The sequence below is a fragment of the Lepidochelys kempii genome, chromosome 3, assembly GCF_965140265.1.
Source record: "Lepidochelys kempii isolate rLepKem1 chromosome 3, rLepKem1.hap2, whole genome shotgun sequence".
Classification (NCBI taxonomy): domain Eukaryota; kingdom Metazoa; phylum Chordata; order Testudines; family Cheloniidae; genus Lepidochelys; species Lepidochelys kempii.
Window position 1 is genome coordinate 208989357 of NC_133258.1, and position 24128 is coordinate 209013484.

A 24128-nucleotide genomic window follows, 5' to 3' on the forward strand; every position below is an offset into this window, starting at 1 on the left:
TTATTAACCTAAGTTATTAACTAATCAGGATGCTTTTACTATGTTATTAACCAATTGTAGTTGATAAAATACTTGGTCAGTCATTTTGCTGTGAGAAAAAAATATATACACACACTAAATATTTCCCCTCATACTGTTTAAATACAACTATATAGTACTATAGTAAGTGAAACAACGAATTCACAGTGCTGTGGCTCTTTTGGGTAATGCTGATCACAAATATGGCTTCTGAACCACTAAGGGTCTGAGTATCACTGGTATAAATCCATGGTGCCCCCACACCTTGAATACTGCATGCAGTTCTGGTCAACCCATCTCAAAAAAGATGCATTAGAAATGAGAAAAGTACAGAGGTGGTCAATGAAAATGTTTGGGGTTAAGAAACAGCTACCATCCAAGGAGAGATTAAAAAATCTGGGACTGATGAGCTTGGAAAAGAGACGACTGCTGGGGGGGGGGGGGGGGGAAGAATGATAAAAGTCTATAAAATCATGAATGGTTTAGAGAAAGTGAATAAGGAAGTATATTTACCCCCTTCCCAGAACACAAGAACCAGGAGTCACCCAATGAAACAAGCAGCAGGTTTAAAACAAACATAAGGAAGCACTTCTTAAAGAAATGCAGTTAACCAGTGGAACTCACTGCCAGGGGATGTTGTAAAGGCCAAAAGTATAACTGGGTTCAACAAAGAATTAGGTAACTTCATGGATGACAAGTCCATCAATCGCTAGTAGCCAAGATGATCAGGGATCAACTCGATGTTCTGAGGCTCCTTAAACTTCGGACTGCCAGAAGCTGAGACTGGACGACAGGGGATGGCTCACTGAATAACTGGCACGTTCTGTTTGTTCCCTCCGAAGCATCTGGCACCGAACACTGTCAGAAAACAGGCTATTAGGCTACAAAGGCCATTGATCTGACCCAGTATGGCCATTTTTATGTTCTTACAGTCTTCTAGCTTCTGGCCGGCCAAGCTATAAAAAGAAGTCAGACACTATTACAGCACTGCCCACACTGATTGGTGTGAAAAACAGCAAGAAGTTGAGTGGACTTCCTAAGGGCTTTAGTCTGCCCCAAATGAAACTTTGCGCCCCACAGACCTTTTGACACTGAGTACATGGAGAAGGGCCTCATGGGGAAGGGAAAAGAAGGCACGACAGAAATGTTGGCAGGATGACAAACTTAATGGAGTGGAACTCTCAGACCACTGTGGGGAGGATTCTTCAATGATTCCACAGCACCACCTTAAACCTGGTGTAAACTGGATCGGTCACGACAGCCTGAAGCTCACTTCCGCCTGTGAGCTGAAAGGACTCCCAGCAAGAAAGCAACCTTCCATGCGAGATAATTTAGCTCACAGGAACTGAATGGCTCGAAAGAAAATTTCATCAGCTTTGTCAGGGTGACGTCATTCTCCCCTAACACTGGGGGCTGTTTAACATGAGGTTTCAAATGTCAAACACTGCCTCAACCTGACAACAAGGATCTCCTAAGCCTCTAACTGGCTTATTTTGAGAGCCTCATCTCCCACATCACTAGGCACTGGTCTCTTTTGAATCAGTTCATGACAGGCTAAAATAGCTGCCAAATGTACGTGGATGGAGCTGGCCTTTACATCAGGAGGCAGGTAAGCAGTCTCTCCATGTGTGTGGAAGGGGAAGAATAAAAAACAGGAGCTGACTTGGGCCTGAATGCACCACAAACTTCCTGCGTTTCAAATTTCAGGGCCTTCTGACAGATGGCTTCCAAGACACAAGAAGGACCCGAGCTACTTGCCTAGATATCAATGCCTACCAGAGCTCTACCCTGTCAGAAGTGCAGCTGCCAGTTTGGGAGAGAGGTGCCCTAGTTGTGAGCGATAATCAGAGGTTCTCCCTTCCTGTAAATCATGCATTACACCATATGACAATGGCACGGTTTTAAAAGAGAAACTGGTTTCCTAAAAACATGGTTAGCAACAGCCTTTTGTTTTAAAACTCAAAATATATTTAAAAAAATCCTATTATTTTGAACAGCCCAAATGTGTAAGCAATGAAGGAAGTGCACTCTCCTCCCAAACTCTGAAAGTGTGGCTCAAATCTGACAAAGGGATACTGTGAAAACAGCATCCCGGGATTGTAATTTTTAGTATTTTAATGATTCCCAATTCAAATGTGCTTTGCTTACAAGGAAAAACAAACATTTTACTTACTGATGAGTCCTCCAAATTGAAATGGAATCTCAAAATCAAGCTGGCTTCTTTCTGGCTCAGCCATAAGATAATAGTAAAAGATGGCACAGGCCAAATTTTGTTTTCTGACAGACCTGTTCAACCCTGTTTTCTGGGAGCAGAATCAAGGTGTACCAGGGCAGAATTGGCTCTGCAGTTTGTTAGCTGTTCTCTGAGTGGCGTGTGAAACAGAACAAAAACTAACTCGCTTTCCCAGAGGCTTGTAGAAACAACACAGCTATCGGTAGTATGAAGCAGCATAAACATATAGCATCACTAAAGTGATCAGAAGGAACTCAATGCATACAGAGTGACGGTCTACTGATTACGGTGCCATTTTCCCCCGTTACTTTGCTGAGTAGAACCACATTTAATTAGTTTCTCTGCCTGTTGGAGGACACCTCTACAACTTTCTCTTTTAATCCATCAAGACAACAGTTTTAGGCTTTTAGGTCAAATAGTACCGAAATGTCCAAAAATGAAGAAAAATCTCATTTTTGTCAACCTAGAAGTTAAAGTACATTGTGAGGTTTTGGGGGAGGGATGTTTATTTATATCTGGGAATATATTATTATTGCACAATCTAAAGAACGATTCCCCTTAGTTACAGAGTTTTAATTTCTTCCTTTTATCAAGCATTATAACAGAAAAAACAGATGGGGGGGTGGCATTGGCTGCTAAAAGTGTGCCAATACATAACTTTCACATTTTAAAAAAAATATATAGTTGACAGCTTCGTTACTCATTTTAAGAAACAGAATTTAAAGTGAACATAAAATCGCAATTCTGAAACAGCGAGAGAAATGATCATCTTTTAACAGACAATTTGGTGCATGCCACGTTGGAAAGCAGATCTATGCTGATTGTCACAATCTGGGTCCAGGCACCCCGGGACAGAGAACAGGTGATCTGAACCCCGAAGAATAAGCAACTGAATTAACTCATTGTATACAATATTACTGTACTATAAAAGTGCATTGAGTAAGACAGTACAAAAACTGGTGAGACACTGGTCATGAATATCACTGAGTGATGCAGTAAGGGATGTGGATAAAGAGTTGTGTGTGCTGGAAATATGTTCTTAAAATATGTTTTGGAGGCAGAGGCTAGACAAGCCTGCCTTAGACAAAGGACTGAATTTACATATCTGGGACAAGTTTTGTAAGCCATACACAATGAAAGTACATTTACATATGAGGTAACCAAAGCAATCAAGCAGTGGAAGAAACAGCTTGGTGAGCTCACCAGAGTCTGAACCCCCAGATGGTTTTCTTGGCTCCTAAGACAAAGACAATGGACTCTGGGAAACATAAGGGGAGCAAAAAGAAATTCTGGTTATCCATCACATAGGGGACAAAGGGAACAGCAACCTTTGAGTCTGTGAACATTGGATCCTCTTGCCTCCTAGAGGGCTGGAGATGCTGGTAGCTTGATGTAAGTCAAACTATTTTAGGCAAAGATAACTTGGTAGAATTAAGTTTTAGAAAGCATGTTTTGTTTTGCTTTCAACTATTTTCTGTTATCTCTGCTTAGTATAACTTAAATCTATGTTCTTTATTAATAAACTTACTCTTAGTTTTACTATAAATCATCTCAGTGCTGTGTTTTAATGTAGAGTGTGTAGCCTCACGGAGCCAGGCGAGTGTGTACACTGCCTCTTTGCAGGCAGCAAACTTAATTTCTGAGAGTGTCCAGTGAGAGGGACTGGATGCTGCACAGAGAAGTCTCTGGGGAACTCTGGAACTGGAGGTTGCTGGTGAGGCAGACAGACTGGTGTAGCAGGGCCCTGACACTGTCTAACCTCCAGCACAGCTCTCCCGTGCTGAGGCAGAGAGAGTTCTGAGTGCCTCGGGTAGAGCATCACACTGACATAAGATATATTAACTGGAAGTATACACTCAGACTCTAAGAAGCATGACAACACTTTTTTAACAGAGTACTTCACAAACTTGGCTAAAAAAATAACTAAAAGGAATCACAAGGGAATGCACATAGCTTTCAATCTCAAAATATTCAAAGGATTAGTAAGGCAGTAAAAAAGTGGGAGGAGGAGGGACAATCACCTAAGTAAGTGTCTGGCTCCGGTCTTGCTGGAAAATTGATTTTTGAGCCAAACTATTATTTGCTTGCTCAGATATACATTTTGTTTTCAAGCTACAGTAGTGACAGACTAGTGCCAATCAACCTTCATTGTGAAGGTTTTATCAGGCACAATTTTACTGAATGAAATTCAGCAGCTAACAAAATGAATAAAGTCCTCATGATATTTGATGGGAACATTTTGGAACTGGGAAAACAACTCAAAGGAGGATGTGGAGGAGAATAAAAACCAACCTAAATGAGCCCAACTGACCTAGGCAATTGTCTTCCCCAGAAGAAGTTACAACTAAACTAATGTAAAGTTTCTCAATGCTACATACAGAAAATCAACTTTTCAGCCCACCATTAAAACAAGTAGTTCAGATACCCTCGTGTTACGACGTTTTTAACCAACTACAACCACATTAAAAGAAACTGGAGTGGGAGAAAGGGGTTGGGAGGTAAGGGAAACAAAAACCAAACACACTGTTTTAGTCTAGAACCACTTTAAAAAGGGGCATTAATGGAACAATAAAAAGTTAATGGGAGAAAGAACATACGTCCCTCTGTTCCAACGTTCTCCCCTAAGAGGATGTGTTATGAGCCTTTATATAGGCTTCAAATGATAAAAGCTCAGCAATTCAAGAAATTAGTATCATGGTTAGGTGGCTGAGAGTGAAATCAATCTGAGGTTTTCAGAAAGGACTTTCTGTGGTGCTGCCAAATCACAAAATCAGAAGTGTCAAGTCATAATTAGCCATGCAAGCAGGCAGAAATAAACTCTCAACATTAATTTAACACTTGCTAGCCACCGAATAACTTTCACCATCATCACACAGGAGCAGTACTAGTCATATCATGACACACTTCAGTACTCTAAATCACAGAGTGCATCCATTGTTGGTGGGGGGGGGGAGGGGAGAAAAAGTAACCTATTCCCCAAGAAACTGGCATCCGATCATCAAAAAACAAAAACCAAAAAACCCAGACTCATGAAAATATTGTCCCCAGCTACAATATTCAGAAATTGGACATTCATCTGATCACCCACCAACAGGTAACAAAATATTCCGTTTTCTGCAAAATAAATGTTTACCTATGCAACTTTCTGAAGCTGGTATTGAGCACTTCTACTCTAAGTGCTCATGTACACAGGGGATTTTTCCAGTTATACTGATATAACTCAATAGTGTGGGCACTCTTACTCCAGGACAAGAGAGGCTTTTTTGACTTAGCAGAAACCGCTTCCAAAGCGACATAAAAAAACCCCAAGGGCAGACATCATCATACTGGAATAACAGTGCCCGCAGGGGAATTAACCAGCGTAATTTTAATTGCCAGTGTAAATTTACATAATTTTAATTCACACCCTAACTCATGCTGCTTAGCTTACCTGCTTAGATAAGCCCTAGGGCCCATACCTGCAAAGCTATTGGGTGCCTTCCTGCCATGTAAGCACTGGCCCAGGATTTGGATAACAATTCTTGTTTTCCAACAGATCTAAAGCCAACAGAGACACTTGGAGGAACATTGTTCACACTTGTATGTCTGATCTTTTTAGTGCCCTTTTTAAAAAAGAACATTCAAACTTCATGTACACAAATGCAAACAAGACAATCATTTAAGAGCTCATATGCTCCTGCTTATTCTGCATATAATTGATTCCTGACATGAAAAATCATCGCTGTGATGAAAAAGGATCAGATCAGAAAATGCCTACGACTTCAGGTGAGGAATAAGCAACAGGAGCACACCACTTACAGAAGCAGAAATTTTGTTTATTACAAAGCGTCCCTATGCAAAAGCAGACAAAAAATACACACACTATGTCTCAGGTTTTCCATAAGGCACCAGCTTCTGTTAGAAAGCACAGAACAAATATCAACGTCACATCTGTTTACAGTTTACCTTACGTTCTCCCCACAATCTACACATGCCACGTTCAGGCTCTTCTTCCTCAATCTTGGTCTTTTTGTTTTGTTTTTACGTAACACTCAGTTTCACTGCAACAGATACAGGCTATTTTCAACTCAGGGGGACCTATTAGGTAACAAACTAACATTTTATAGATATTTATTTTTGCTGTTTTTAAATAAGCACTGAGGTTAAGAAGGAACCTTAGCTGAGTGAAGAAACCACATAGGGAGGGTTTTCTTCTAACAGCCCCTTCTTCACCCCCATTAATACAGGCCACTCGTCCAGTGATGTCCAACACGTGGTCCTCACAGCTTTAAGTTGTCGTGATGAATGTGGGAATGTTGGTATGTTTAGGATTCCTATGCATGCCTCTGTTTCCCTCGGGGCTTTGCATTACTATGTACTGAGGGCTGCTCTCCACAAGGAAATTATATTCGTATAGCTTGAAAAATTAACACCCCCGAGAGACGTAGCTACACTACTGACCTAACCGCAGTGTAGATGGTGCTAGGTCAACAGAAGAATTCATCCACTGACCTAGCGATCGCCTCTCAGGGCGATGGATTACCTTCACTGATGGGGGGAGAGGGATAGCTCAGTGGTTTGAGCATTGGCCTGCTAAACCCAGGGTTGTGAGTTCAATCCTTGAGGGGGGCCATTTGGGATCTGGGGCAAAAACTGGGGATTTGTCCTGCTTTGAGCAGGGGGTTGGACTAGATGATCTCCTGAGGTCCCTTCCAACCCTGGTATTCTAGGATTCTATGGGAGAACTCCCTGTCGGCGCATGTAGCGTCTACACTTAACACACTATAGCAGCGTGTAGACATACCTGGTGTGTATCAGGAAGAGATAAGGTGTCTGACTCACAGACTGTTAATAACTTGTTTTCAACCAAGCTGAATAAAGTTGACATATCTGATTGGAGGATCCGGAAGAGACAACAGAAACCCCGATGACCAAGACATTCACACTTAGCAAACAACAGCCAAAAGGACGATTTCCCTCTACCTCTCTGTGGAGAACCAGAGCAAGTCCTGAGCTGGAGAACAAAGGGGAAAGGTGTTACATGCTGTGGCTGTGTTAAGAATGGAACTCTCAGAGGAACAGGGGAGCTCTCACATGGGACTAACACAATGAAAGGGAGACCGAGAGGAATCAAAGATGGTTGCTACAGCAGCATGCCTCATAGCCAGTCTAACCTCTGGCTTCGCCTTTGCTTCTCTATGCTAGCCTCAGCATGGTCAGGTTCTGTATGCCAGGTGACTAATAAATTATCTTGTTTTGAGAAGGCTGTGATGCTGCTGCAAACACTTACTGCGAGCATTGTACCCTGAAGGGGCAGAACAAGTCCCATGCAGGAGTCTGGATCGGCTGGACAGGCTACAAGGAGAGAAACAGGGACAGCTTTTGCCCAAACGCCCAGTTTTGGAGTCAGGGAGGCCACAGGCCTGCCCTTGTGGAATTGTGTGGTTACTTGGGGTCCAGCACAATAAAGGGGCCACTCCTAAGGGACTGGTTCCCAGGAACAGCCCAGATCTTGTGGATCTGGGACAGCTGTGCTCTTGGAGGGGGACTGTGTTAAAAAGAAAGTTTCCATTTGACTATAATTGGAAACGTGTCCCAAGTCATGCCATTTTTAAGTTTGAGCAAGAGCGCTGATTTGAAACACTATGGAGATGCAGTTAAGGGTCCCACCACTTCACCAGGAGCACACTGAGCAGCTGGTTTCCCTTCTTTGCCACAACTACTCAACAGCTCACCTGCTGGCTGACTTCTACATCACAAGGGGAAGAAGAAAGTAGCTCTGGCTGCGCTTTTCCTTCCATTAAGCTCTGAGAATCCTGCTAACAGCTCAGCTGCCTCTGCCTGAGTCCCAGCTAAAGGGAGTGCACCTAGCAAAGGATGGCTCCCTTACCCCACACAGCCACCCAGGGCAGCCCAGAAGAGGAGAAACTAAGACCCAATGGCCAGTTACCGGTTCCCAATTTTCTTCTCCAGCCCAAAGTAGGGCTGCTTTAAGTAACGCCAACTCAGTGGTCTACTAAGGGATGTACACCAGCTATGTACAGGAAGCTAGACTGTAATGTGCTCCAACCAAGGGAGATGTAGCAACTGACTATGCCAGCTTTACATTCACTGGAGACTTCCCACATATGGAGATAATCCCAGCAGGGGAACTTGGAGGGGCATGAATAGTGAAGTCGGAGCAGAACAGGGAAGAAAACATGCCACAAAGTATTGACTGTGGCTCCCTGACCTTTCTGAAATAATGTGTTTGGCCCTCAGGCTGAAGAGGTTTGACACCACTGCTCTAGTGTCTGGGAAATTAAATGAAAGTTACCGAGGAAAGGAGAGAAAAGTTTTGCCATTAACATTTTGGAAAATCTATTAAGATTCCCTTTGCTTGATGCAACATGTGCATTACAATCCCAAGCAGTCACCTTAATTTAGGACAGTGTTTAAAAACAACTGGTATAATGTAACACTACAAACAATAAATCTTATGAAACACAGCCAGTGCCTGAATGCTTAAGCTCTCAGAGTTTGCTGTCCATTTGCATTTATCAGATCCCAGGCAACAAAGCTATAAAAGTACTTCTATCAACTTGCTAACTTAACCCTTTGAAATCTCTCAGCCAGATACATGAATACTTTAAAAACACATCTTCAGTCTTGGTGACATCAGTGTTCCTGCTCTTACCTTTTGTTTGTTTGTTTGTTTTTGGTCTTGTAGCTGTGTTTGCAAACAATGAATATCAATATGAAACTAGCCTTTGTTATACATGCAATGTACAGACGAGGAAGTTCTGTTGAACCTGTAAAGATATGTGCCCTTACTTTTTAACCAAAGTGTATTTATTTCAAATTTAATAAATGAGTCAATCTGAATAGCGAGGTGCATGTACAAATACATAAACCAAAAATAGAAACCACGTCCCTATTAAAGGCATTCAAAAACGCCTATATAAAAAACTCTTCCCATCCTCCTATCAGTCCCCTACTTGTGCATATGCAGTGAATTCAGAGTTAGCCCGACCTGTGGCTCATGAAAGCAGAATCTAAAAGGCTTTTTAATCTGCTAATAAGGAGTTACCTATCCTAAGTAAGTCCTGCTTCCCAAACACATTCCCTCCACATAACAGCAGTGTTGGAGTTGCGTTCTTAGCCATGCAGCATTGGAAATTTTTTTGAAGCAACAGTTGGCAGTTCGGGCTCACCCAAGTGTGCTCAGAGACATACATTTCACAGACTGAAGGTATAAATAATTCATCCTGCATTTAACTATCCTTCAGATCATTATCTTCAGAAGCCCAATATGCAACTAGGCTCCAAAGTAGTAGGGAGTCGGAAGTGTCAGTGTGGCTGAGGGATAAGTAAACCTATAATCGGATTCCTGAAGTCTCCACTGTAGAAGACTAGTTAACAATGAGGTCCTTGGTGAAGAACCCTGCTAAATAAATAGTAAGCAAAATGGTCTACTTTACCATAACTAGTAACTAAGAGCTCTTTTCACATACAAGGCACACAACTTGAGTTTCCCAGGGTAGCTATGGACAAAGAAACAGAGTAGGGGGCCATCTGAGATGAAAGGCCAAATTAATACTGGTCAAAAAAATGCGATGTTGCCAAAAAGCACCTTGTCTTCAGAAGGGTGGAAAAGGGGGTATAAGATGAGTTAACCATTACGGTCTGCAACTCCGAAATTCTCATCTCAAAGGGCAGGTCCATGGTTCTATCTCCCAACGAGAGACTACAGTTACACAAATAGGAATGTCTCCAAAATGACAAAGACCTTCTTAGGTCTTTGGCTATGAACCTGAGACAGCCAAGGATACCTAGGCATTCCAGTGGGGCATCTCTTGGATTTCTCTCTCTCTCACGTCTTTGGGAATGCAGTAAACCACGGGATACACTGAACTGCAGCTGGACGAACGAGCAAAAACACGGGCTGTTCTCTCAAAGGGATGGCATGTGACACTATCCACTTTGGAGAAGGAGCTCACTGGGAGGAAGTGTGACAAACTAATGCAACAAGAAGGTGCTGATCTTAACATATTTAATAATTCATACCTGCAACATTTCACAGGGTACCGGGCACTATTTTCTTGGTTTAAAAAAATAGCACATATTGAAACAATTGCCCTTTAAAGTGAACGGATGATCACTGTGGCTCTATATGTACAGATATTAAAGTAAATACTACAGAATAGCCCATGACAATTCTACTTCTGGAACTCACAGGAGAGTATTGCAGGCTCAGTTCTAAGGACTGGTGCTGAGTCTTTGGAGAGACCTTTTATGACGTCTAAGGGTGAGGAGCTGTCCAAGGATCTGCTGAAGAATATGGAGCTCACAAGAGGCTGTTACTACGGAAACAGATCACCTTGGTGGAGCTGTGAATCAGTCACCAGACTTATATATGGAGAGCTTCATCTGGCATCAAGGATTATGACCAACTGGCTGCCTCTATGGTCCTGAATAGCCAGTCAGCCCAATAGCCCATTCCAGTTCTTGACAAGTGAACTGACCACGTATGAGAAAAATTCACTTCTAACTTGCTTTCCCTCCGTAAGTTCTTCAGACACCCAAACACACCCACTCTCCCACCCACTCACAGACACCCTATAAAACTAATCAAGCTTCTGCTCCTACAGCTGGGAAGGAAAAAAATCTTGTTCCTAATTTTAAGTAGTTGGGAGGTGCTCAGACCACCGACAAAAGTTGGTGCCTGTGGCACTAGAGCACACCTTGCATTGCTCAGTATACCTCTGATCAATCCTGGAGCAGATATGGTAATACAGACCATATAAGTGGACAGATACACAAATCTACCCCACAGATCCTATAGTTCTGGAACTCAGTTAAGCACTCCGCACTCTAAATTTAAAGTGCTAACTGCTTAATAATTTAACATTTAATTGCTATGAAGCTGGAGGAAATCCAATCAGATAAAGATTGTTAATTTTTATTTCAAAACCAAAGTATGAATTTTAAATGCGAAAAGCAACCTACTGTGTGCCTGAATTTTGAGTTTACAGAGTATTCCACTTTGAAATTTGCAGTGAATAAAAAATTTAATTTTTTCTAATTTTTAGTAGGGCATTTTGAATGGCTTGCCAGGCAAGAAGTTTTATCCTATACTTCTGAAAAATCTAAATATATCTACAGACAGAAAAAGCTTCACAGCAATAACTCATTCCCACGAAACATTAGGTTCTGTGCAGCAAAACTATAAAGGGAACAATAACCCATCTGTAAACAGCACATCCATAATAGATTACTGGCAGCACCGGTAACAGTGCTGTTAGGTAAGGGTTGCCTCACACGTTCCATTATGGGACCCTGTTTTCAGTTGCTTACAGTTTTGCCCATCTTTAACTGCTCAGGTTGAAGTATTTCACCCTGCATGTGCTCAGGCAGATTTCTTTTTTTAAAATAAAGTTTCAGCTAATTGGATCTGCTGTTTCCCAGAATGAGAGATTAGGGAAATATTTGTTGTTTTGCTCATGTTAAAATAATTCTTACAACTGAGAAGCTCTAGCACTTTCACACTCTGTAGGAGGGAATTTAAATTTGGTATGGGGAGAGGCTGCCTGGTGTCAGGGACATGCCTTAGGCCATCCCCATGAAATACAATCCAAATTTGGCCCAAGTTATAAGCCTCTGAAAAATCTCATGTTTACCTGCCCAGTAGAGACTTGTTAGTTGGCAGCTAAATTCTCCAAAGATTCCACCTGCACTGAGCATGCTCCAACCCCTCCCAGCTCCTACATGCCAAATGGACAGCCCAAGTGCCATCCTCACAAAGCAAGCTCCATGCCAAGGATGTAAGGGCTGACCAGGACTTTCCTGGCTGCTGGAAGCCACAGTGGCACTAGAACTAAGAGCAAGTACACCCTCTTTGAACGCTCCCCTTGCTGGTACCCAAGCAGCAAAGAGGAAGCTGCATTCACAATAAGAGGAAAAACAAGTAGCTTAAAGCATATGCTTTAACAGGACGTGAAAACTCAGAGAGCAAAAGCTGGCTCTAAGGTTTAAAGTACAGACAGACAGGATTACCTGTACCACAGCCCTGTTGAGAGTAATCTGGTCTCTGATAGCATGTCAAGACCGTAGTATCCTTAAGGAATGCCATTTCTTCAAAGAAAGTACACGGAACCATAGAGAATATAGCCCCAAAATAGTGAACATGAGAACCACCATATTGGGTCAGACTAATGGTTCATCCAGCCCACTAGCCTGTCTGCCGACAGTGGCTAGTGCCAGATGCTTCAGAGGGAATGAACTGAACAGCTGGTGACTCCTTTCATCTGAATGTGTCATTTACAAAAAAAAGATTTAATTTCACATCTGTGAAGTCCAAATAAAACCTGATTTCCCTCCGGTTCCCCCATTACCTAAACACTTTATTAAGTTTATATAATCCAAGTATTCCTTTCCCCATCCACTCCAATCTTTTATCATCTTCACAGAATTCTTTCATTGTCCTCATACAGCTAGATAAAGTCATGGCTGTATCTTCATTATTCACTCTCTGAAATATACAACCTTTTTGCATAAAACCCTTATTAACTGTACTTGTGCCATGACTTGGTTAAAGCTTGTAACCTCAGCGTCTTTTACTGCCTAAAGACCATTATAGATCTCTCATTTTAGGAATACTTTTAAAAGTTTTAAATGAAAAATCGTGTCTTGGTCTTTGTCTTACAATTTTAAGGGTTCATATTACCCTTCACATAGGTCATAATGGCAATGCTAATCATCTTAAATTTAAGGTTGCAGACATAACCCTCATAATAATTTCTTCCCTGTGAGGGGTGGGGAGTTTGAGGTCCCCTCTGCATTCCTTGCCAAGCTTCTCCATTACACACATACCCTTTAGGTCCCATAATCTCAGTTGTACTTGAGTCACTAAAAATGAATAAAGCAATACTGAGATCACCAGTTAAAGAACTTGAAGGTCTGTCCATTTGGGATAACAGGCTATCTAATCTTCTTTGACCATTCACAGCAAATCAAGGTGTGGAACATTTTAGATTGCCCTACAATACTTCCAAACATTTCTTCAATCATAACAATAGAGTAATGTGGCAGAAAACAGGGATGACTGCTGTATTAATAAACTTCAGCCTGGATACAGGCATGTGTTATACCAAACTGCACTCTTTGCAGATATGAAAAAAAAAATCTGTTTAACACAAACTAAGGGGCCTGACCTTGCTGCTATTAGATGTAACTGCAATTTTCGACCGTGCATCATAAAATTTTGTTTCATTGCTTGGGCAGTTGGCTAGGTGTTGGACTCTCAAAATGTTGAGCCCGTTCTGGCTGTAACTGGTGGAGCAGACTCAGTCTATCACTGGAACACTGTCAGTCTGTATTAGACTTGTACTCAGTGTTTGCCAATACACAGAATGTTCAACAATGAAGAAAATGTAAAGCAATATTACTTATTGAGTTATCTTCTGAATTAGTTTGCTTTGTACATCACACCCTTGATTGTAAGTTTATTACCCCCCCCCCAACAAAGATATGAACAGAAAATATAAAAGGTATGAGACGGTATCTATTACTGTCAGACATGTCTCTTTCTTATAAAATTATTGACACATTGGACTTAAAATGAAGTGCCTAAAACCACCTGGGAAATGTAGGTATCTAGCATAACCATTCACTGTGTGTCACTCACTTATATGATGCTCTGTTAGCTACCCGCAAGAACATCGCAGGGGGAGAGGGGAGGAGGGGAAGAAATCAACAGAAAAAATAACTGAAACAATGGGATGTGAACCTCACCCCTGCTCTGGTCCCTGTACACCAGGTAAAGGGACTCTGCAGGTGCTCCAGAACTGGCTGGTGGAGAATTTCCCAGGTGCATGAACTGAGGAAGATAGAAGCTATAAATTGCTTTCGGAGGACCACCAGCAAGCTCTGGCGTAGGAGGGGTGTTGGGGACAGGAGGGGACATATTAGGGATGGGAGAAGAGCCTGCACCAAGTATGGGGATTTTCAGGTGACATGCTGTGGAGCAGAACATTAGTAGCCTGTGGTGGGTACACTGAAAATTAGAGCGACTCTCAGATCTGTCCCCCTGAAAGTCATTCCAGCCTCTGCAGCAGCCCAGAGTCTAGAAAGTGTAAAGTTGGCCTTAAACCCACCTTAGCCTCACACTCTGCCTGAGTTGCAAGTTCTGCATCATGGTGGCTCTAAGAGACACATGACAGAACCTCACCCTTAAAAATATTTGAAGTAAGCCAATGGCAGGAAAAGCTTACTTTCCCTCAACTCATCTACAAACTGGGTTGGCCTAAAAATTCCTAATTTGTTTTATTGGCCTTGCTGAGGAGTAGTACGTTCTAGTGTGATTTCTGTTGTTGTTGTTCTGAGTACTTTTGTCTTGGTGGAAGAATTACATGACAAACAGCTTTATAACATAAATCCCACATTGAAATATACAGGAAAAAGGCACATCTACCCTTAAAAGTGCCCCTGAAAAATATACAGAAACTTCCAAATAAACTGCTAGGAATTATAACCTTCTCTTTCCTATTCCAGGGATCAACTTCCAAAATGCCACTGACACCAACACATACACTATAACTCACTTAAGGACAATAATGTTGGTGCTAAACACTGCAGTGAAAAATATAATTTGGGGTCAGAGTCCTCCAAGAGTTATGCATATGCTTAATTTTACTCACAGTGCGTAATCCCACTGACTTCAATGGGACTATTTGTGTATTCAACATTAAAAACACATACTTATGTTTTTGCAGGATTTGTGCCTTACAAAGTCTATGAACACTTACATAAACCTGCACTATACAATCAGGACATTTTATAACACCAAAAAGATAATTCACACAAACATTTTTCACCAAGAATTCTGATACAATTTAGTGTACCCTAAAGAACCCTGGGTACTCCTTTCAAAACCCTTACTACATACAATATATAAAACCAACACCATACATCCAACAGCATATTGCCAAAGCAACAGAGCAAAGCTAAGGTTAGGTAGGTAGGTATTCGGGGATGGTCAGCAATGAAGAATTAGCTTCCTTTTACTGCTCAGTCATTCGAACATTGTGGGGGGCTTGAGTTTGTTTTCAAAAGGAGGGGAAGTGCTATAAAGAAAGTAGTAGTATTTTCAGGCACTAGCTGGGACTCCACTTTCACCCTTAATTTTTTTTGCTTGTGAATATATACCTACCATAAACTACCCAAGGGGTGACCCACACTGCTATGGCCATTCATTGGACCCTTAACCTGCATTTCATTTCCTCTATCATAAAATCAATTTTATAAATATTATAGAGATATGAAGTTACTTTATAAAAGAAACAGTTCATAAAATTTTACATTTATAAAGTATAGCTGATTCTGGCCACTGGCCTGATAGTCAAGAATATATTCAGTTAAATTTAAGAAGGATGTTGATAATTTGGAGAGAATTCCGAGAAGAGCAATCAGAATGATTAAAGAATTAGAAAATGTGCCTTACAGGCTAAAGACTCAAGGAGGTTAATCTATGTAGCTTAACAAAGAGAAGGTTAAGAGGTGACTTAATCACAGTCTATAAGTATCTACATAGGGAACAAAAATATTTAATAGTGGGCTCTTCAGTCTAGCAGAGAAAGAAACAACATGATCCAATGGTTGGACGTTCAAGTTACACAGATTTAGACTAGAAACAAGGTGTTCTATTTTTTAACACTGAGTAATTAACCATTAGAACAATTTAGCGAGCTTCACGGTGGATTCTCCACAACTAATTTTTTTTTTTTTTTTAAATCAAGACTGGATGGGTTTCTAAAAGATTTGCTCCAGGAATTATTTTGGGGAAATTCAATGGCCTGTATTATACAGGACAGATAATCGAAACAGTCCCTTCTGGTCTTGGAATCTATTAAACTATTTTCCCCTGGGTGGATAAAAATCAATGATTTGGGGGGGTGAATAAAAAAACAGGTTTTTTTAAAAAATGTTATATAAATTATTTTGAGCTTTTCTTTTTAAATGTAAGCTTGTTTAAAATGAAATCTGAACTTAATACAAAATGTGTTAAGGCCTAAACTGATTATAATGTCTTTAAAAATTAAATAAAAAATATACTGAACATGAGCCTCTTCCAAAAACGTTGAGTTAAAGGCTGCTTTTCTATATAAAAAAAATCATGTCAAAAACTTCCAACTTTTGAGGTCAAGCTTATAAATATGGCACAAAGTAATAGTAAATAAGCAATATAGCATTCATTATTCTCCTACGTACTAAAAATTTACAATTAATAAGAATCTGAAAATATTAAGCTATGTAATGGCTTAAATATATATAGTTATAGAGTACGTGCCTAGGAAACAAAACAATGTACCAAATCTAGTGTAAAGGTTCTATTCAGTTGTAAATCAACATGTTTTAATGGCTGTATCAACCAATGAAAGTGCACCTTTCTTTAAAACATAACTGAAGTACAAATGGAAAAGTTGATTAAATTGATGAATTAAAGTGAGGCTTTCTACTTGACGATTTAAATCATGATTTCAATATCAGACTGAAATTGCTCTGATTTAAATCAATCCACCCCGTTTTCACCTGGATTCCACTGTATTAAGTTCATCTCATTTTCAAAGTTTCATAAAAGTCAGGCATTCAAAATGTTAAGGGCTCAATTCTACAGTCCCTATATGAGTAAAATTCCTATTGAGTCCAGGGGGATTTTTGTCTTTACAAGGACTGCAGGTTCAAGCCCTTATGGCCACATTTCAGAGATTATGATCTCTTCTCTCTACAAGAAGTCTCAATACGCATTGTAAAACCAATCAGTAAGTCCTTCCATGGAAAGCACAGTCCCTGGGGTAGAATAAAATGTCTTTACAACTTCACATTTTTATTCTAGTCGTGTTTGAAAATGTCCAGGGTTCCTATTTAAATTCCCTCAGCAGTTTCTACTCAATTTCTGACAATTTAATGTTTAGGATGGTGCCCATAGTAACAATAGTATAAGAAAGATTTCAGTACAATAATTATTTACAAAGTTTTTAAAGCACATTTTACATGGGTGAAAAAAAAATTACTCTTCTGAAATTAAAGACAGGACTTGAGTTTCGTTCGTGAACACAAAAAGAATGTTGTTCACTGCTAAACTATAGCTTTACATGCGCTATAAGCAATGTTTATTTCAAGAACTCTAGTTCCTTTTGTCTAGTAATACCATGTATGCTCTCTCAGTAAGATTGTGAAACTTGCATTAAGCTGCAATTACTGCAATAATGCCAGAAAATCTTTCCTAAGGGAATAGTATAGTAAGTACTTTGCAGCTGTAACCACAACTACCAAAATGTTTTGATCACGGAAAGCTTAAGTTGGCATTTGTTATTCACCAAAAACCATTATCAATAGGAATAATTAAACCATTCTCAGGACTAGATGTTCCCCATTTCCACTGAGATTTGAACATACAGACTTTAGGATTGGTTCCTTAGAAAACTGACTCTTTTTAGCTTACTTTAACCTCTCTACCCTCATCTGTAATATAAGGAAAGTGGGACAGATGTTACAAGTTGCTTACTACAATTGTCTTTTTTTCACCTCGGGAGGTGTGGATTCAGACGTTACCTAAAGTCACAAGAATTGTTTCGTAATCTCAAACTGGTCCTTAAGACACATTTTTAAAAAAAAACAGAAACCCAAACCCAACACTCTACAGGTAAGATTTTCAAAGCTGTCCAAGACACTTAGTTACAAAACCCCCATTAATTTTGATGGGAAGCAAGCAGCTGAGTCCTCTAGTTGGCTTTGGGGAAAAAGTCTCACCCCCACATGCCTTGTCATAAGTAACAGGCAGTCAAGACCAACCCCTGCAGTGGATTAAGGAGGAGTACCACAGGATCCAAAGTAGTCCTAACAATGAGCAGTCCTTGGGACATCTTAGAGACTAACAAATTTATTTGGGCATAACCTTTTGTGGGCTAAAACCCACTTCATCAGAGGCATGGAGTGGAAAATACACTAGCGGGCACATACACAGTACATGAAACAGCTACCACTCCAAAAGTAGTCCTAGCCCCTCTTTCCTAACTAGAAGGTGGACTCTAGAAAGAAACTTTGAAAGATGAGGGGGAAGAGAGATGGTCCTCTGGACTCCTACAAAGGGATGGAAAGCTCCTCACTTAGGAGTGGAGAGAAGACTACTAGATGTGTATTTTCCCAACTTAGATAACTCAGTCTCACACCCTACCCACCTGCCTTTTACAGACTCCTGTGGCAAACATCAAATTCACTATCTGCCAGGGAAATGTTGCAGAGTGTCTCAGAAGACTCACCCAAATGGGACCATGTTCAGACATCATATTGATGGGCACTTTCCAGACAGGCATACAAAGACCCTTTAAGCTTCCCATCTCATCCATGTACGTTACAACTAAAAATCTTAAATTTTAGTCAAGTATTTCATAATTACTATGCAAGTATACAAACTATGTTAGTCAAATACTGTGGTTCACCTTACATGTATTTTTGGAAATAATTGATGTAGTAAAGTATTGTCTAAGCATGAAGCTGCAAAGTATATCAAAATAACATTTCATAAACATGTTGGAAATCAGAAAATTTAAAATATATTTTCTTCCTATTATTTTTTAAATCTGTACAGATTCCCTGCATAACGTGTGTAAAAAAAAATGCTGGTTCAGTCCAGCAAATTTCAGCCCAAGATGGATATCTACAGACAACTTTAAAACTCCAGAAAACAAGAGACAATAGAAACTGAAGAGAGTTGGTTTGTAAACATCTCTTCCTCCCAGTATTCTGATTAGCCAGATCATCAGGAAACAGCTAAGAATTTGTAGTAATGGAAACATCTCTCCAATCTTAGTGCTATATTCCAGTGTTTGCTACCAAGATTATGTTTATTATACTAAGCAATGTGGCCTCTATATTTTAGCCCCTCTCTCCATTGCAACTTGCTTAGTTGGACAGACAAATCTCCATTGTAAGGTCACAAGTTATTTCAAATAAAAAGAACTAGCCCCTTATAGACTTTGTATCAGACAAACAATCCAAAATATTTAATTTACCATAATACATTCCATGTGCTGTGAAAAATCAAAGGCAGGAGGGATACTTGGACCACTTTCCAATTCATTAGGAAATGTTCACTGGATTTAAATCTGACCCAATCAGTTTGTAAAATATAAGGCAGTTTTCAATTTTACTTTTGTTGTTTAATAGCTCAGCCCGATGTCACTGTATAATATACAGTATTTTGTTCTTATTGAAAAATTTGCTGGCTGCCTCAATATTAACATTGAGTTGTTGAAAGTAATACAATGTCCACAGGGGTATTCAGAACCTATTGAAAAACATAAACCATGAGCTAAAAGGTTTCTTACCATGATCTTGCTTACCCATTGCACTTAGATAATGATTAAAGGCTTGACAAGGGGGACTTGGAGTCTGCGTGGACTTGTCGCAACTCATAGGCGCAGGACTCCTGTCTGTGTCGAAAGAGAAATACCCACTGGAGGATCTAGACAGCAGTGAGGATCTTCTTACAAAGATGAAAAGTGGGGATCTGGTAGCAAATGGACTGGGGCTACTGGGTGGTGCAAATGGTCCCTGAGGGCTGCTGGGCGAAGAGCTCCCTGAGGGCTGCTGGGCGAAGTCCCCCTCACCTGAATGATTACCTTGATACTGTGTTTGTATAGAGGTAGGGGCCCCAGGTCTAAGATGCTGAGGCTGACTTGGCCTTTCAGTTGACTGAAACTGTCCACCTTCTCTGTTGCACTCTGAATTTAGATCAGAAGGTTGCTTTGCCATTTGGTCTTTTTTTCCTGCAAAGCAAGAGGAAGACATTATGAGAAAGCGCTCTACGTTTTATTATAATACTATAATATCTAATAAGTTTTGCAATACTTTCTCAAAGTCCTTATTTATATTGTTAGAATTCTAGTAGTATGGCATATGCTTTTCAGCATACATTCTTCTAGCTTTTTAAGTACTCACTTCCCCCCCCCCCAATACAATCAACTGCTATCAGATCTATGGGTAGTTTCCTGTCCACTGTTTCCGCCCCTCCTAGGATACCTGCATCAAAAGTATAACTTGTGAGAAGTCTTTGTCCAAACAAAAGGAATTGGGTTTTAAAGTGAAATTTATCAGCCAGGCCATTGTGTTCCAGTTATGCTCCAAATCTATATGAAGTTTTGAGTCTGTTAATTTTAAAAAAAGAGCAATAAGCTCTGATTTCCCCAAGTGATTAAATAAAAGAATCGGATACTGTGCTGAAATGCAAGAGTGAGGAGTATTTGCAGTGATTGTGCAGAGCCTCCTGGCCATGTTCCCTGTTCCAGCCCCATTGTTCTATCTAATGTGCTGATCACAGCAAGTCTGGAGGAGGTTTGGCAGCAGCAATCAGTTGTAGTAAGTGCGTCACAATAGAGTTTGTAGATTGCACAGGGCTGGCTCTCGTTCACCCCCCTGCTCACCCTTTTAATGCTAACTCAACAAATCCGCCTTCCGACTCCCAACTGCGAGGGAGAGGGGAGTAGTAAAACGTCAGCTCGAACAACACGGCCACTTCCCCACCCAAACAAAGCAATAGCGGGTAGTGACAAATACCCCCAGAGAGACAGCCCCCACTCCCTGCCGGCCCCCCCAGCCCAAACCCGCAACGACAGCCCCCACTCCCTGCCGGGCCCCCCAGCCCAAACCCGCAACGACAACCCCCACTCCCTGCCGGGCCCCCCCAGCCCAAACCCGCAACCAGAGCCCCCACTCCCTGCCGGGCCCCCCCAGCCCAAACCCGCAACGACAGCCCCCACTCCCTGCCGGCCCCCCCAGCCCAATCCCGCAACGACAACCCCCACTCCCTGCCGGGCCCCCCAGCCCAAACCCGCAACGACAGCCCCCACTCCCTGCCGGGCCCCCCAGCCCAAACCCGCAACCAGAGCCCCCACTCCCTGCCGGGCCCCCCAGCCCAAACCCGCAACGACAACCCCCACTCCCTGCCGGGCCCCCCCAGCCCAAACCCGCAACGACAGCCCCCACTCCCTGCCGGGCCCCCCCAGCCCAAACCCGCAACGACAGCCCCCACTCCCTGCCGGCCCCCCCAGCCCAATCCCGCAACGACAACCCCCACTCCCTGCCGGGCCCCCCAGCCCAAACCCGCAACGACAGCCCCCACTCCCTGCCGGGCCCCCCAGCCCAAACCCGCAACCAGAGCCCCCACTCCCTGCCGGGCCCCTCAGCCCAAACCCGCAACGACAGCCCCCACTCCCTGCCGGGCCCCCCAGCCCAAACCCGCAACCAGAGCCCCCACTCCCTGCCGGGCCCCCCCAGCCCAAACCCGCAACCAGAGCCCCCACTCCCTGCCGGGCCCCCCCAGCCCAAACCCGCAACCAGAGCCCCCACTCCCTGCCGGCCCCCCCAGCCCAATCCCGCAACGACAGCCCCCACTCCCTGCCGGACCCCCAGCCCAAACCCGCAACGACAGCCCCCACTCCCTGCCGGCCCCCCCAGCCCAAACCCGCAACGAGAGCCCCCACTCCCTGCCGGACCCCCAGCCCAAACCCGCAACGACAACCCCCACTCCCTGCCGGCCCCCCCAGCCCAATCCCGCAACCAGAGCCCCCACTCCCTGCCGGACCCCCAGCCCAAACCCGCAACGACAGCCCCCACTCCCTGCCGGCCCCCCCAGCCCAAACCCGCAACCAGAGCCCCCACTCCCTGCCGGGCCCCCCAGCCCAATCCCGCAACGACAGCCCCCACTCCCTGCCGGGCCCCCCAGCCCAAACCCGCAACGACAGCCCCCACTCCCTGCCGGGCCCCCCAGCCCAAACCCGCAACCAGAGCCCCCACTCCCTGCCGGGCCCCCCAGCCCAAACCCGCAACGACAGCCCCCACTCCCTGCCGGGCCCCCCAGCCCAAACCCGCAACGACAGCCCCCACTCCCTGCCGGCCCCCCCAGCCCAAACCCGCAACCAGAGCCCCAGGACACAAGGTCTGCGGGGATCCAGCGCCGCACTTCCTACACCGCCGCACTCCCGACTCAGCCGCGGGTTTGTTGTTGTTGGGGGGGCGGGGGGGCCTGTACATAAGGCTGCAGACTCGCCCGGGGACAAGGCTCCGGCCCCGCACCACTTCCTGCTGCCGCGCCAGCGCCGACCCCGAGCCGAGCCGAGCCGAGCCGGGGCAGCCGCAGCCCCCCCGCCGGCCCTGACCCCCCCCCAGTCCCGGCCGGCCCGCGCCGGGGGACCGAGGCGGGGCCCAACAAAGGGAGGCGGGCGAGCCGGCCGGGGACGGCGGCCACACAAAGGAGCCGCGGGGGCAGCGCCGAGACCCCGGCCCCGGCCCACTCACCGTTTCGGCGCCCGCCTCCTCGCCCGAGAAACAAAACCGGACCCCCCCTCCCCGCGCCGGGGGGCCGCCCCCCGCGCCCGCCGCCGCCTCACGCGCCCTGCCCCGCGGGACCCCGGCCCTGCGCCCGCTCGGCTGCGCTCGCTGACTGCCTCTGCCGCCCGCCGGGCAGGGCGCCCCCGCCCCGCACGCAGGGCCCCGCGCGCCGGGCCGCCAATCCCCGCGCGCCGGGGGCGGCCCCGCCCCGCCCCGCGCGAGGCCACTGTTGACAAACGGCAGCCGGGCGCGCACGGGCCCTGCCGCCCGCGCGCCTCTTCCCTCAGGGGCGGGCCCCGCCGCGCCCGCGCCCAGAGACCCCCCCTCTCCCGCCCGCCCGCGGCTAACCCGCTGTGTGCAGCCCCCCCCGCGTCCAGAGACACCCCCCGCCCGGGGCTAACCCCTGTGTGCAGCCCCCCCGCGCCCAGAAACCCCCCCCGCCCGGGGCTAACCCCCTGTGTGCAGCCCCCCCCGCGTCCAGAGACCCCCCCGCCCGCGGCTAACCCGCTGTGTGCAGCCCCCCCCCGCGCCCAGAGACACCCCCCGCCCGCGGCTAACCCGCTGTGTGCAGCCCCCCCCCGCCCGCGGCTAACCCGCTGTGTGCAGCCCCCCCCCGCGCCCAGAGACACCCCCCGCCCGCGGCTAACCCGCTGTGTGCAGCCCCCCCCCCCGCGCGCCCAGAGACCCCCCCGCCCGCGGCTAACCCGCTGTGTGCAGCCCCCCCCCCGCGCCCAGAGACCCCCCCGCCCGCGGCTAACCCCTGTGTGCAGCCCCCCCGCGCCCAGAGACACCCCCCCCGCCCGCGGCTAACCCCCTGTGTGCAGCCCCCCCGCGCCCAGAGACACCCCCCCCCGCCCGCGGCTAACCCGCTGTGTGCAGCCCCCCCCCCAGCCCAGAGACCCCCCCCGCCCGCGGCTAACCCCTGTGTGCAGCCCCCCCCCCCGCCCAGAGACACCCCCCGCCCGCGGCTAACCCGCTCTGTGCAGCCCCCCCGCGCCCAGAGACACCCCCCCCGCCCGCGGCTAACCCGCTGTGTGCAGCCCCCCCGCGCCCAGAGACACCCCCCCGCCCGCGGCTAACCCGCTGTGTGCAGCCCCCCCGCGCCCAGAGACACCCCCCCCGCCCGCGGCTAACCCCCTGTGTGCAGCCCCCCCGCGCCCAGAGACACCCCCCCCGCCCGCGGCTAACCCCCTGTGTGCAGCCCACCCCCCGCGCCCAGAGACACCCCCCGCCCGCGGCTAACCCGCTGTGTGCAGCCCGCCCCCCAGCCCAGAGACCCCCCCCGCCCGCGGCTAACCCCCTGTGTGCAGCCCACCCCCCGCGCCCAGAGACACCCCCCGCCCGCGGCTAACCCGCTGTGTGCAGCCCCCCCCCGCGCCCAGAAACCCCGCCCCGCCCGGGGCTAACCCGCTGTGTGCAGCCCCCCCCCGCCCAGAGACACCCCCCCCGCCCGCGGCTAACCCGCTGTGTGCAGCCCCCCCCTGCCCGGGGACACCCCCCACCGAGCCCCTTTTAGCAGCCCCCCCCCGCC

At 45.6% G+C, this 24128-nt stretch overlaps 1 protein-coding gene and 1 long non-coding RNA gene across 18 annotated transcripts in view; one reads left to right on the forward strand and one right to left on the reverse strand.

Moving 5' to 3' along the window:
* Positions 1–19014, forward strand: part of LOC140909795 (uncharacterized) — a 193349-nt gene extending 174335 nt beyond the window's left edge. For all 3 annotated transcript variants that reach the window (XR_012158355.1, XR_012158354.1, XR_012158353.1), the window contains exon 4: positions 18858–19014. This is a non-coding gene — a long non-coding RNA (uncharacterized lncRNA). The remainder of the gene's footprint in view (positions 1–18857) is intronic.
* The window catches only part of BCL2L11 (BCL2 like 11), a 42918-nt gene extending 20251 nt beyond the window's left edge, over positions 1–22667 (reverse strand). For 2 of the 15 annotated variants that reach the window (XR_012158352.1, XM_073339914.1), the window contains exon 1: positions 19597–20843. Coding sequence is in view for 14 of the 15 variants with exons in the window: in XM_073339914.1 (XP_073196015.1) it covers positions 19597–20059 (463 nt within the window). In the remaining variant the exon portion in view is untranslated. Of the gene's footprint in view, positions 1–685; positions 877–3454; positions 3510–19596; positions 20844–22564 lie in introns of those variants that run through there. The other 13 variants (XM_073339920.1, XM_073339919.1, XM_073339916.1 and 10 more) reach the window with 13 other exon arrangements.
* Positions 22668–24128: the final 1461 nt, after the last annotated feature.